Source organism: Jatropha curcas, chromosome 6 (assembly GCF_041381405.1).
Source record: "Jatropha curcas cultivar XTBG-Jc1 chromosome 6, XTBG_Jcur_1.0, whole genome shotgun sequence".
In the NCBI taxonomy this organism is placed as follows: Eukaryota; Viridiplantae; Streptophyta; class Magnoliopsida; order Malpighiales; family Euphorbiaceae; genus Jatropha; species Jatropha curcas.
In genome coordinates this window covers 8,276,408-8,292,800 of record NC_143156.1, presented here as the reverse complement: position 1 = coordinate 8,292,800, position 16,393 = coordinate 8,276,408, and the positions used below count along the sequence as shown (strand labels likewise).

Here is a 16,393-nt window from a genome sequence, read left to right as displayed (position 1 = left end):
GTAAATAGCCTTTTTTTTTACCAATAATTAAGTAATATTTTGTTGATTCTGTCCTTTTAGGTTGTTAATATGAGATTAGACTAACTTGGATTAGGATTAAAGCTAGCTTGGCAAAAGTTATGATACCCACTACACTATAAAGTTTACATATTCTTGTTCATACTTCCCTAGATTGCCACAGATTCATCATGCCCTATTTTTAGTGGATTCTAAAAATAGTGCATGCTTATACTTTTGGTGCTTCTTTTGCTTTTTTTTGTTCTTTTAATTTTCACCATTTCTTTTTTTTTTTTTTTTTTTTCATGGGTTTCTCTTACTTTTTTCACATGTTGCATGTTATTTCTTGAAATCTATTGAATTTAATCAATGCATGCCAACCATTTACATTGGAAAAACAATTCACCAAGTGTTCTTTTACTTTTACCTCCATTATTTTCATGTATGTGTGGTAAGCATTGTTAGATTTTTTAAGATGTGTACTTGTGATATGAAATGATAGGTTGTAAATGTTTCAAAATTTCATGCTAATTATTTTTAAATGTCAAAAATATAACATGTTGAATGGACTAATTTCTTTTAAATGTCAAAAATCAAATTTTTAAAGAAATGAAGAAGAGTAAAAAGTTGTTTATTTTATGATATATCATATTTTGTTAGCTTGTGCACTTAAATCCTATTACAAGCATTAACAATAATTTAAGCAAAAAAAAAAAAAAAAAAAAAAAAAAAAAGAAGAAGAAGAAGTCTTCCCACAAAAGAAAATTCAAGAGGAGAGAGAGAGAGAGAAGGGACAGAAAGAGGGTTTGGTTGTAGTTTTATGGAAGAATGATTCAATCTAAAAAAGGTTAAAAAGGGGAAAGGTGGGGGATTTTGAAATTGGGAGACAAAATCTTTCAAATTGCGGAGAATTGTCTTAGGCGTCCCTTTATTTATTTATTTTTTAATTTTATTTCCCTCCTCTGCTTTAAGGTTGGTAGAGTATATAGATTTTATAGTAGATGCATGTCTAGTGCTCATATTCATTATAGAGAGAGAGAGAGAGTGATGTTTTTTCAAAGGGAAACAGCTTGCTCTCAAGCTCCACAGATGGTGAGATCAATTGTGTCCCCACACCAATAATTGTAGAATAATATGCTCATACCACAAGCTTACATATAATGTAACCTAATAATATTACAAATATTTAAATAAATATCTATAAGATGTGATCTTATTAATTTCTTAAATGTTTGTAAAAATATATAAAGTGATAGTCCTTGTGTTTGAGTCTCTCTAATTTTATAAATTTTGACTGATTTATTAAAAAATAAAAATTATTCATTATTATTGAAAGAATTTTATTTGAATATTATAATTCGTTCGACTGAACGGGTGGAAATATAGCTTATAATATTATTCCAGTTTATTCAGATTGTGTTCAGCAACAACTTCTAAGTAGCCAGTTAAAACACTAAATGTTATATTTTATAGTTCAGTAACATAACATTTGAATTAGTTTTTAGAGATTGAGATAACTTTTTATAAAAGGTTAATCTTTATAATGATAGTTTTTAATATTTTATAAAAAAAATACTCAAATAATTATGAGCTAAATGTTATCAAAACAACTAAATATAACTTGTAATCCTTACTGTCCAATAAATAAAGAAATAAATATTGTCTTTTGACTTTGCCACTTATTATTGTTTCATAAATAAATCACATAATTCATACACAAAATCCAAAAAGTAAATTCTTTTTCTTCTTTCATTCTGCTCTTATTTATTTTATTTTTGTTTACAGCTGTAAAGTTTAAAGACAATGTAAGAGAAGACCAAACAGAATGTGGGTCTCTCTTCCTTTTTCTCTATATACAGCCTATGTTCATGTTTCACGCCAGAGTTTTTGTTTTATTCAGAAAAAAAAAAAAAAAGGAAAAAAAAGGAAACAATATTATTATTTTTATTTTTTTTGACATTAAAGGAAACAATATTATTATTAATGGGAACTTTGCATTCCTTACCTTTGTAAAACCACCTGCCACCAACTATAAACCTTTTGGGCAATCACTGCCTTTTGACTCTCTGAAAACTTGCTAAAACCAATTAATTACAACCAATTTCCTCTAAATGTCAAATGTTGCTGTTTTTGTATTTGATATTGAAGTTTTAACTGCTGTTTTAAATTCTATTTTGATTACTTTTAAAATTTTTCTTATTGAGAATTACAAATTACTTTGAATCTTATTCTCAGAAATCTTCTTTGGGCACTAAAAATTTTATGTGTGAATATAAAAGTTATTGTGATATCACATGAGATTACTAAAATGAATTGGTCCCCAAAAAGTAGAATTGGGTGATCAAATTCAAAATGAAAGACTTTGACATGTGCATCTTATCATGGAGGGTCAACAAGATCAAATCAATATAATTAATTAGTCAAAACCAAATTTCTCCTGATTAGCTTGTTAGTCTATTTGGATGGTCGCCAATTTTGCTTCCAATTGACTTTGGGTTGTCCATTAATTTAATATAATAAATTATACAATTTTTGAATTTTTCAATCACCAAATCAATTCAGTCTATTAGAACAAGTACATTAATAATTGAAAATGAGTTAAATTGATCTTTTTGATGGAAAGTTTTCATTAAATTCAATCTTCAAACTCTATGTTGAGTAAATTATATTATTGCGAATAATTTTAGCATTATTCTAAAATTATACTTGCCGTCAGTCTTAAAAATAATTGTTTGGAATATCAAGAGATACGGTGAATTTCTCTTCTATCATAATTAAAGTTGGATCATTTAGATTATAAAAATATTCATGTTTTGTATAAATTACTAATTTTATATAAATAACTTTTTAATATTTAATCTCTTAAATCACGATTTAGTAAAAAATAAATGAACATGGAAATTGACATTTTACTGAATATATAGCCATTGCTTTCTACTTAGTCTTCTGGAATGGCATAAATACTCCTATTTTCCAAGTATAGACATGTGGTCCAAATACCAACCAAGCAAGAATGCAACAGGATTCAGGCAGGTGCTAACTAACTAATAATTCTAAACATTAAAATGTGTACATGTAATATAATCTTAGTATCAGAGTCGTAGAGTCAGTATTTTAGGTAGGAATTTTAAATATAATCGTTCTTTGTCTAGAAATAGTTAATCTCTCGTATAACCATTAAATAAAAAGTGTGAGGACATTTTTAGTAATACCTAAAAAAAAATGTATACATACAATTCAAATCCTCAGTTAACTATTTAGCCTAACCAATTCACAAGTAGTTTTACAAAAATAGAATTAATGTATTGAAATAGATTTTCTTTTAGAATACAAATTTAACATATTCCCCCAAAAATACCATGCAAGTATTAAGTAGGAAATGCTTTAAGGTTGATGCTGGCTCAGCCCTACCCTTTTTTCTTCTTTGTTTTTTTCCTTTATTTTTTTTATCAATGTTTATATTATCTTTCTGGACAGTGTAGAATCATTTCTCTAAGGTAAAAAGAAGAGAGATAAGTTTGGAATATTAGAAAAATAAAGGCATCTTTTCTTTTTTTGGCCAAAAAAAAAAAAATTCTTAAGTGGTTATAAAACGTCAGAGCTTCAATTCATATACTACAAAACAAAATAGATATTTCAACACTGAGAAATTTTTATTTATTTTTATAAATAAATAAAAATATAGTTTTTAATTAACTTAATCTGATTGATATAAGGAGCCGCATGATTACGTCTCTCTAATTATAAAAGTTCCTATTATTTGATATTAAAACAAAATGTTATCATGTACTATATATATTTTAGATTGTGTTCGGCAATAACTTTTTAAGTAGCTTTTCGCATTTTGACTGATAAAAAAGTTAAACGCCATTTCAAAAGTTATTCGGTAATATAACTTTTAGTGTTTTGTGAAAAGTTAATTTGTATAATATTTAACTTTGCGTTTCATATAAAATTACTCAAACAGCTAATTTTTACCGAACAGGCTCTTACGATCTATTTTTAGGTACGAATTCGAGTCAAAAACTAAACTTAAGACAAAAAAAAGTTCTACAAATAAATTTGGTGAATTAAATTATTCATCTTTTAGCATAAATTGTAGAGCATCATAAGTGTTGGAAGGCTCAACAACCTCAGTATATAATTGGTAGATATATCTCATAAGGTAATGAATTGTGAAAAACTAGAAGTAAAAACTTAAAAAAGAGACACATTAATTATATGTTTGAAACTCTGAAAGGACTATCCAAACACACAAACACATACACATGGTCCCAAAGAGTAGAAGAGATCAGAACATAGGACCCAAAAACAACTTCTATTGCTGGCTTTGCACATCCATTGCGTGAATCAAGTAAATTGAAATGCTAAGGTTTTTCTTTTATTAAAGACTACCCAATTGGCATCCAATGTTTTATTTCTTATCTCTCTCATTTCCAAGTGGTCACCATCTCATATAATGCCAACATTTTGCTATGCAACACATCTAAAATTGTACAATCCCATATTCAATGTTGTTAGAGAGGACATTTTTTAATTTATAGCATTCGAATTTATTCAATCAACTTATTCACTACATCATGTGAAAATATAAGGTGCTTCAATTCGAATTTAATTTCATTATAATCGATTATTAAGTTCTGTTGACTGAGCTGTAATAGAACGTAATAATGTAATGTGATTGGATTCGTTTCTAGCATAATGTTGATATTAGAAATATATTTCATTATGGCTTATCAAATGAAGTATGGTCTTTATATATTATTTAGAAGCATTAATTATTATGTGAAATTTTTTTATTCGTAATTTTAATTTTATTGTATTATTGGCTTAATATAAATTCACCCCCGAAGTTTATCATTTTAATGTTGTGGCGCACTCAACTTTTATTTTGACTCATCAAATACTTCAACTTATAAAATTATACATATTAAATACTTCAATTTTCAAATTTATTTTAGTTAATACTTCAATTTACAAAATTAAATACTCATTAAAAGTTGAAATTTATGCAAATTATTATTTTAAAAGTGATACTAACTACGTATGAAGTCGATATTTTGCAGATAAAAAAACTCTAAAAATTATAGACATTAGTGTTGAAAAGTATATAATATTACCAAAATTTTTAAATTTGAGGACATGATAGGTCCTTCGCAATTATCAAGGTACCACAAGATTAATGGTACAAAATTCAGAATTGAATTTATATATTCAGTCTCATATCATTAAATGATCAAGTACAGCTCAAAGCTCATTAATCACTATAAATAAACTAGCCTACAAGCAAACCCTATCTCCGCACACTAAATGAACTGAGCTCAAACTATTGGTGGCCATTGGATGTGTTTCAACCAACATAGTGCAACAATAATCCGTACACAATAGAACTCCATTAATACATTTCCCTAATAAAATCTTCAAGTGGGTCCTTAATGAATGTGCCTTTAGTAAGCCCATAACTCACATAGTATATATATACACACACACACACAAAACTACATATACACACGTACACATATGGAAGCAAAGTGAGAGGAGGGAAGCAGACAAGTAGCATTTAATTCAGAAATAATGGTAATACCTGTTTTATGGGTAGGGTGGTCCTAAGGAAGATCAAATGAAAAAGAGTGGAAGGTAAAAAAAATGTTACTGTAAGGTAAATATAGGGTTAGCTTTTTAATTTAGGGCCCAAGAGGGGTTTCTTTATGGTGAGAAGAAACGGACAATAAGAGTATTTTGAAGTGTGTCCATAGATCAGCTATTGTCCCAAATCTGTGAGACTTGGTTACAATCTTACAAGCATGTCTTGTCTCTCAGACAAAGATTTGGGGTATCTTTTGGCAGGGCTAAGGAGACACTATTAGGTATTGGCTTAACTTCAAGAAAGTGAAAGAAGAGGTCAATGGATTTATGGAGGTGACCAAAAAATTAATTTCAAATAGTACGATATGGCTACTTATAAATAACGTGATTTTATTTATTCCCAAAATTTTTGACAATTATGTGTCTTTTCCACTAATCAAATATAATTATAATTGTTCGTTAATTTATTGTTACGTGCGATATTGAACATATACTCCAAATCATACTCTAGTGATAAGTTCATATACGATCTGATAACAGATCCAGTTTCAAATCTCTCTTCTTCAGTACTTAAAAAAAAAAAAAAAAAAAGTGATACGAGACATGAGCATGAATATTTCGTATATTATAGTATATCATAAAGTAATGAATTGTATCTATGTAACGTAAAACTAATATATGAATTACAATATAAATATAAATAACCACATTTATATAAATTTAAATTCTTGAACCGAACTCGAACTTAATATTATTAAATTAAAATTAGATTGAGAGTTTTGGCACTCAAAATTTTTAAGTACAACCCTAATGCCCAACCTAAAGGATCAATCTAAACCCTTACTTTTAATAGGATTAGACTCAAGTTTAAGTGAGGGCCTATGTAGAATGTATCCTTGGCTAATCTTGATAGTCTATTTAAAATGGAGACATTGAAATTACAAAAGCATTCAAGGAGTTGTTATACACAAAAAATTAAAGAATAGTTTTACCTGCCAATTAGGTATAGTAATGAAAAGTGAAAAATTTTGAGTTCGAGCCTTCTCTAATATAAAAATTATCACCAAATGATTAATTGTTATGTAAATGAAGCTATGATTTTAGATAATACAAACATTTTTGTATTTTCATGGTGTCAATCCAAACATTAAAAAATAATTCCTCAAAAAAATAAAAAAAAAAAGAGCAAAAGATGATATTTAGGTTCATTCTACAACCTAGAAATGGAATCTTCAATTCTTTACTTAACGGTAAAATATTTTTTATTAGCATGGTAACCAACAACCACTCACGCCAAAGTCATGGGTGGTGCGAGCAAATGAGGGAAATTCTCTCGTTTGCTGGTTGCAGGAGGTACAATTCCTATCTCCATCGCTCCCTCCCCTCTAATACCAACAACTAACATAAATGACACTCTCCAAAAATTCATGTAAACGCAATAATACTGTCTCCTTATCTTCTATTATCCAATAATCGTTTCATTAGCCAATATTACTAATACCTTTGCTTCATCAAAATGCCAATTTATTACCTAAAATAAAAATAATAAACTAAACCAAAGGTAATTCAACTTAGGGATGAGTATTATTTAGTCCGAATAAATGTTTTTTGATTTTTGATTTTGATTATTTGGAATTTCAGTTCCATAGGATTTTTTTTTTTTGGATAATTTTCATTAATTCAGTCGACTTTGATTTTTTATTATTATTTTGGTTCTATTTATTTATTCTATTTAAGAATTTTATTTATTTAATTTTTGTCCAATTTTGAATTGAAACACATTGAATTGACCGATACTCATCCCTAATTGAACTCAAAAGCATGGACATGCATAAACCATTACCATCTAGCTACCTTGTGATTCAAAACTTCTGATCATTTGGCTGTCAAGTTCATGACATTATGCTAAAACATTACTAAACTAAAAGCTGAAACATAGAAACAAGGATTGAAAAATCAATTTTAATCTCTCTAAACCGTAACTAATAATTCTATGCACTGAAAATTGCAAGATGCTCCCCAAATTGCAATTATTACTACTAGTTGACACCTTGCTTATTAGCCCACCATTTTGTTGCTGTTACTCCTCCTGGATTAGATGATTAGGTCATTTCTTGCACCCAGAAAGAGAACATTTTGGGCCATAGTTTCATTTTCACTACGTTTAGACCCGTGACCCTTAACAGTACGCAAAGGAACTACAAAGCAAAACAGGGTCATGTGGTGAGCAAACCATATAAGATAGGACAATCTATAGGTTTTGGTTCTTCTGGTTTAAATCTAAAGGTTAAAATTAGGATGTAAGAATATATGATTGCATAAAAAAAATGGTGCTAAAAGATAAAAAAATTGAGATTCTTTACAGATAAAAGGATACTAGACTTGCAAATGAAAAATGGAATTCTTTAACTAATTCTTTTAAGCTAATGTGAAAGAAGACCATAACTTGGACAAATTCTCACAAGAGATGCCATTGTTGTTTCCTGTTTGCTTTCCACAATAATATAGACAAAGGATATAAGTGGCAAACTGGCAATCCTCCACCTAAACCTGTTGTAAGCCACTCCTTCACCCAGAATATAGCCATTACAACTAGCCCACACATAGTACTGCATTTCACTTTCAGTTTCAGTCTACATTTTTCCTTTCTTAGGTCATCACATTTCAAAAACAAAATTGATTTAAAAGAAGACAATGACTTTGATGAACTTAGTGAACATAGGGAGCCGTAACAATATCAATTATACATAATTACAAGTTTTAAAGTTCAGAATACTATATCCATATTACAAGGCTTCACACAAAATTCTTGAAGCAAATATTACAAGCTTTAAAGTTCAGAACATTAGATTGATATTCTTATCGGAAATTCTTAAAGTGGAAGGACAATGTCAAAACAGAGAGAGCTAGAACCACATGAAGGAACGTTGTCTCAGAGGACTTGATTATGAATACAGCATAATGCAAGAAAGGATTCATATATTCAAGCCCAACTAGTTTGAAATTAAAGTTTAGTTGTTGTAATCATGATTACTGAACAATCATCTAAAAATGAGAAGGAGAATTCAAGCACTACTGTAGCAACTAATCCGTCTAATTAAAAAGAATAATCAAGCGTAGCAATTTTACAAAGAAATAAAGACCAAAAATAGATAAACATATCAGTAGGCCTAACTCACAAATCGAAGTAATAAGATATCAACAAAATGATATAATACATACTATCTCCATTGCACACCACAAACAAAATAAGAACCCACAGTTTTCTCAGAAGAGAAAAAGATAGCACACTTGAGTATTTGGTGTATGTGGAAATAAAGAGAGAGACACATGGAGTGCTGAATTAAAAAAACTGGCCAAAGAGCATACAACAAAAGAAGTACCATAACTAGGTCAAGAGATTATTGCCCTCGTCTGTCCTAAGCTAAAACGGCGCTACTTCAGTCACAATAACAAAATTCTCAGTTTATTAAACAAAACATATCATCAAAGATGCTACGAGCTATTGTGTAATAGTGTGTTTTTCTAAACCCACTAAATACTTCTACGATACAGCTTTTCCAGTGATCTCTAAAATGCATAAGAGGAATAAACTTATACAACAATTTGCACAGCAAACATAATCGAGGAGGAAATATAGATTCATTCTTGCTTTGTTCACATCGTTAGGAAGGGTGGGTAGAAATCCCAAGCAAGCACCAAGATTATGCATAGTCATGGCTCTCTCTTGTGTACAAAAATAAAAGGCAAAGGTACCCAAATAGTAAATATAAGTTAATGTATCATTCTCATAGAGATGTACTTAACAGGAAAGTGACGCAGTTAGCATAGATATAAGAATATCATTCTCATAGAGATGTACTTAACAGGAAAGTGATGCAGTTAGCATAGGTATAAGAAGTTTGACAAAGTAAATTGACAAAATGACAACTAGGTTTAAAATTAGATCACCCTCCTCGCATATGAGCACCAAGCTCACCAAACTGATCATCAGCTTCCACTGTATCCTCTGATAGGCGAACAGCATCCAGCTTTTGTTTTAGAACTTCTATGGCATTGAGCACCAACTGAGAAGCTTTGATTGCACCAGTTGATTCAACTGTGAATATAAAAGTGTCTTCCTTGGCACGGATGTCAACAAGCCCTGGTTTCCCCATGGCTTCTGCTTTCTTGATCACTTCATCATCATAAGTGTATAATTCATGGTCCTCCACTTTAACCTAGAAAATAATTGCTAAGGAAATAAGCACATCCGTTCAAGTGTAGCAGGAGAAAACAAAAGCAAAATCATGATCATAAGATCTGGATACAATAGCAGAACATATAAAAGAAATCTCGGCGGAAAATTCTAAAATCATTTTGACAATAGTGCCAAGCATATTTCACAAAGGTACACCATAACCACCAATGCGATAATGAAAAGAATTTGATTCTCTATCGAGAACTGTAACACAATGAGTTTGTGATATCAAGTGTATACACTTGATAAATGAAAGACTTGGAAATTATAGCTGAGAATGAATTGTTAAATCAACCACTCAGAGGTCCAATATTTTCAATCAGGTGCAAGTTGCCCCTGCATCCTCTGGGGTATAATTTCATCACTTCATAGTTCACAGCAAGCTATGAGTTCAGCTGTGCAAATCTAATCTTACTTGAGCTCCTCCAGATCCAATAGATTCTAAAACCAAGACCAAGCAAAGGATAACCATAAAGGGCTTGTGGGTATAAAATGTTTCAAAACACAACTTGGCCCTCCACCTGGCACTCAATATCATGTTTGCCCGACCAGAACTTCCAATGGAGCACATGTCAAACATAAGATCCCACAAACTCCATGCAGCATAAGAAAACTGGTTGGCCACCATCGCCTCATAAAAATACCCCATGCACACCTCTCACCATAATTTGTTAAACATTATACATAAAGACATTAATGATGAATGCCATCATGTTATGTATATGATTCCATTGATGTTAGAAAATAGAAAGAGAAGATTCTTTAAGACATAAAACAAAATGTTGGAGGAGACTGGAAATCATAGCTGCATTTGTGGTTAATGAGTCACAAATTGGTCAGACTACTTCAATCCTGCATATTGCAGGTCTGTGCTCTTGATCCTGATTTTGTCAATTATCCACAATCTATAGGCTCAACACATCAAGTCCTGAGGCAATCATATCGGAAATCCTACACATTTCAAACTAATGTTGGATGTAAGTACAATAATTCAAGAAATGAATTACTCCACAATATAATAAAAAGATGAAAAAAAAAAAAGAGGAAGAAAATAGGGATAAAAGGGGAAAGAAGGGGAAAATGAGGAGATTTGCAAAAGAGAAGGAAAAACAATTATTGAGGAGGAAGAAAAGAAAACTCTAGGTAGCAAATAAAATTGTATTAATGGACTCGGACTTGTGCATAGCAGCATTTCCTTCAAAAACATCAGACACCCATCTTTTACCAAATATGAAAATCTTAATAAGTAACTAAATAGAAAATCTAAAACATGTAAAATCTCTAATGAAAAAACTACCACGGTCAGTTAGTTTTAAAAAAAATATTCCCTGATTGACAGAATCCAATTAAATTAGTCCTGGGTTTCCAAAATGATGCTTTTTTACTCACAAAAACAAAGAGGGTTCATTAACTATGACTGAACTCATGACCGATAACCACCAACTTCCAACATTAATACATTTTTCAGAGCACATTATTGTAATTATCTACAAATCACTCACTCCTGCAGCTTCTATAGTTCAGCTGGCACAATCCTAGAACTTACCAAATAGCATACATCTGCCATATACTCTCGTAGTCTCAATTAATAATTATGGCTCATTTAAAGAATTTCCCATTTGACATATACTAATTACACATTATCTAAAAAAATATAGAATACAATATTATATATATATATATATATATATATATATATATATATAACTAAACAATATCAAATAATTGGCAAATCACATCACATTATATTTAGCAACTGTTTAAACATCACAAAGAAAAGTCAAAATTTCGTTAGAAATTCTAAAAACAAGAATTTTTTCTACATAAATAATCAAAAGAACAACAAAATACTAATAAATGTTATCCATTTCTTTTTTAAATACAAAAAACACCAAAAGATGCAATGTATAAGTAATTAACTCAAGTAATTTAAAATTAAATCAATCTATCAAACCTCAAATCATTTATAGTTCTTAAACACTATCAATAATCAAGATTAAGTAAGAATTATAAATACAGGACCATCATTTCAACAAATTAGTAGAACATTAAAAAAAAAAATGTACAGGTGCGCCTAAGCCCAAGGCTGCTCTTCAGAGCCCGGCAGGCCTAGGCACACCTGGCCGGATTCAGCTACATTAAGGCACACTGCACCCAGGTGTGCCTCTGGCCCAGGCACGCTTTTAAGAACTCTATCCCCAGCCACTCATATATTATGCTATGTAGCACTATCTCAATGTATCAAGGCATATAATTCTAATGATATGAAGTAAAGAAAAGAAGAACATGTAGTTAGCCAAGTACAAGCATATAAATGTGGTTAAGTTTCAAGACCTAAGTAGCAGACATGGATTAAGAAGAGACCTACATCAAGATGGCAGAATAATGCAAAGAAGCCATCCCAAGCCCAAGGTCTCAGATAAAGGACATGGACTGACAATGATATTTTATTTCCTGAACCAGAAAATGTCAGACCTACAAATCCTCAAACAAGAAAAGATATCCATATTTCTACTCTACAATATACTTCAACCTTGAGGCATACCCCAGCATTCAAGTCTGCTAACATGAAAGCCTGTCTAGCAACAACTTTTGAGCTAGCTTTTAGTATTTTGACCAAGTGAAAAATCTATCTCTATTAATTGTACCATTCGGCAACATAGTATTTATAATAGCTTTTAGAAGTTGAGGGAGCTTTTTATCAAACATTAAACACTCTAAAGTTATCGTTTCATAGAAATTAATTAAATTTTTTAACAACCATACCTATTGTTTCCTTTCCCCAAATTCAGCTAATTAAACAACTAATGTTATTTTTTGTCATTTTTTGTTAAACATCTGATTAAACATTTATTTTTACCTAATACTTCTAATTTAAATCACTATATAAACTGCTACCCACTAAAAGCTAATAGCTAATAACACAGAGCTAGTATTGTCAAAGAGACCCGAAATGCAATGGGACAATTAACAAGAATATATTGTAAAGTGGAAAACGGCAAACGCGAATGCCAACGAGCTCTGAGTTTCAAATCTCTGAATATATAAGAGGTCATAAAATTATGCTGCATAAACAGAACCAATATGGTTCTTTGTCCCTTCAACAATAACATTTAGAAGATTTATAATGTCAATAGTTCTCAAATTCCCATTCCTTCTTATCTCAAGAAGAACATTGAAGGTTCTGTAGACATTTAAGTGAAAATCATACTTCCAGAACCTACAAATTCAAAAAGTTCATAAACTCAAACTGAAACAGAGCGTATATAACAGGTTCAATTCCGCAATGCAACATTTGCAGCAAATGATTTATTATATTGACTAAATTAAATAGTCCGGAAGCGAACAAAACTAACCTGCTGGGTAACAGGATCAATTGTAAACACTTTGGTAGGACTACTTTCAACCCAACTCTGTTTCTCCTCGAGGGTCAAAGTTTCCATCAAATCCTCATTGATATGAATATCTGGTTCATACATAAAAGTGACAGTTGCCGCAGGGGACCATTTAGCATGATCCTTGCCAATCCCTTTTCTAGCAATGGCCCTTAGTCTCAGTTCTTGCCCACGGCGAAGCTTCACAATAATGATTCCCCTACGCAAAAATAACCCCAAAACAAAATAATTCCTAATATTAACCCAAAATATAAAAGCACAAATAAAACTATAAACCAAACAATTCCTAGATTACCTCTGCTCGTTGGATTCATATCCGGAATCGGAGAAATCTACTGGAATCACCGTGTGATCAGAGCTATACAAGTCCTTGCTGGTGACGTCTAGGGTTTGGTCTGTGATACATTTAGCCCGAAGGTGAAACTCGACTGAACAATATTCGCACTGGCCGTCTCCATCACAGGCGTCGCAGTCACGAGAGAAGCGCATGCTCATAGCACGTTCACTGGTGAGAGGAATGAGGCCGAGACGGTGAGCAATGAACTCGTCGTTGAGGACGGAGGAGTTGACTTCAATTTCCACGAGGTCGATTGCAATAGTGGGCACTTCGGCAATCATCACGCGCCGAAGCGCGTTAGCCATGGAGGAGTCTGTGTCGTAGAGCACGAATTTGCAATAGTCATCTTTGAGCTCTCGGATCTTAACCTTCGGGAAGCGCTGATATGACGCTCCGTCCATTTCTCTCTCTCTCCTCTCTCTCTCTCTCTCTCTCTCGTCTTTCTGCGTGAGAGTGAAAGGAATATCAGTCGCTTACCTTCTAAACCCCAGTGCTTGGGTTTTGATACTCAGAAGTTTGCACCTTCCATGTCGTCGTTTAATGGCAGAGTTTACCTTGTTTGGAAAAATTACTATTTCATTCCTAAAATATGACCAAATTATTTATACAGTGTCCGATATTTGGTAGAAGATCCCGGCATCTTTGAAATTTGGTTCGGACCACGGATGTGGGTACCCAACTCACAAAAAGCGAGTTTTTGTGGGTACCCAACTCACAAAAGCCTGTTTAAAGTAGATTTGGATGTTGATCAAACAAGTTTGAGACGGATATCAAATCAACTATCCAATACAGGTTTAAATTGGATATAGGTTTAAAGATGTGGGTAACTTCTATAGCTCTATCCATCAAACTCATTATATAATTTAAAAGATTTAATATAATAGAAGCTCCAAACCCTAATATCATCAAATACTAAAAAATTAATTACTTAAATAAAATATTGAACTACTAGAATTTTAGAATTGTCCTTTATTCGTACTTTCCATTTTCTAGTTTCCACATATATTTTCATCTCCATCTTCCAAGGCTCAATCAACATTAACTATAATGGATTTGGTGAGATATTAGACATATAAACAAAGTTGATTTTCATAGATACTAGTCACCCTAATTCATTTAAAGTGAATTTGGCCATTTGGGTATCAGTTAAATGGATGTAGAATGGGCGCAGGTATTAAAAGTTTAAACGAATGGGTATGAGTATTACAAAAGAAATTTTAAATGAATTTGAAATGAGTATGAGTATCGAAATATTTAAATGGATTCCAGTATAGATAATGTAAATTTTGTGTTCACTTCTGTCCTTAGTTATATTATTTCAAATAGTCATTTCATTCAATTTTAGAGGTTTTGACGATAAAAATAATTATGCAAAATAATTCCTCATAATTATATAACACTATTAAAAGAAATTTTTTACTTAAACAAAACTATTTTCAATCCATTTAAAAGGTGAACTTTCAATTTCTCCATATAAAATAAGAACATCATTCTATTTAAACCATCAACTTTCAGCTTTTTCATACAAAACAAGAAAATTATCAACTTAAATTATCTCAATACCCTTTAATTTTGCTTGTGTCATAACATAAGGGAAAAGAGCTCCCAGCAAAATTTTTCTCAATTCACAAATATCACACACTCAACCTCTCACTTAGGAGACTTGAGTAATTTTCACTTAGACTATTCAATTCGTACATTTTATTAATTTTCTAATGCTGTATATTTTTTTAAAAGAATATTAAATAAAAATAAGGCTAAAAAAGTAAAAACAAATTGAACTCTTTTTTAGATTGAGCAATTCATTTAAAAAACCATAACATTTGCGTTTAGTATTAATTGCACCCCATTTTGACTCTAATCACGGGAACATCCCAAATTGAAAGGTCAATAATAATTGAGCCCAATTTAAAATCAGGGTCTAAAAAATAATAAACAATTTGTTTGTGGGACCCAGAGACTAACACAAGAGTTTGTTGGGAAAATCGCTATTTTCCGCCCTTCGGATCGGCTTCAAGCAGGAACAAATGAGAAAACAAAATAATGACTGAAAAATTAAAGAGAACACGATAATTTAACGTGGAAAACTCCCCAAGTGGAGAAAAACCACGGCCGTTGCCAAACGACAATGAAGAAAAATATTCACTATGCGGCAAATTGTTACAACCACAATTACAAAATATTTTTCTACCCGACACCCTCAAAACACCCCAAATATTTTATACTCCAAGGGACTCCAAGAGACTTGCTCTAAATCCCTAATATAAAACACATTCAAGTATTTTTGGTGTGTTTTGGTGTGTTTAGAAACCTAAACATTGGCTTACTTTTATAGCCAATTCAAACACCCTCAAAACTCAATCTCTCCGATATGGGATTGAGCACAACCAATTTTTTATATATATATTTTTTTCTTTTGTTTTCAACAAAGGCGGCTAACAATCTCCACCTTGAATGAAAAAAAAAAAAAAAAAAAAACACAACATTGTCTGCTACCGACAATTATAATTCTTATCATCAAGAATTATCATACTCCACCATAAAAGAGTATCGCCACTTGGAACCACTTTATCGACTCCAAGAATTTTCCATCGGCCATGTCGGATCCCGCTAATAGTTTATGGTGCAACCCTCCTGTTGACTTTTACGAGAATTCATTAGCCATCGACATATTTTTTTCACCACACACTTTGCATTAACTGTCAACCAATGCCGTGCACATTTCCGTGGACCAGCTACCAATAATCAATCCTCTTCCATGGCATCTCAACGGGTAGCAATCATGCCATGAGGACACACATCTCTCAATTACAGAAAGATCACATCATCTCTTTTGCC

At 31.4% G+C, this 16,393-nt stretch overlaps 1 protein-coding gene across 1 annotated transcript; it reads right to left on the bottom strand.

Annotated features, from left to right (window-relative positions):
- Window positions 1-9,385: 9,385 nt before the first annotated feature.
- LOC105628797 (DNA-directed RNA polymerases II, IV and V subunit 3) lies at window positions 9,386-14,091 on the bottom strand. Its single transcript, XM_089723340.1, has 3 exons — window positions 13,514-14,091; window positions 13,180-13,417; window positions 9,386-9,803 (listed from the first exon to the last, which is right to left on the bottom strand). Exons 1-3 carry the CDS (start codon window positions 13,954-13,956, stop codon window positions 9,531-9,533), a joined length of 954 nt encoding a protein of 317 aa, XP_089579466.1. The 5' UTR covers window positions 13,957-14,091; the 3' UTR covers window positions 9,386-9,530.
- Between the last annotated feature and the right edge of the window lie 2,302 nt (window positions 14,092-16,393).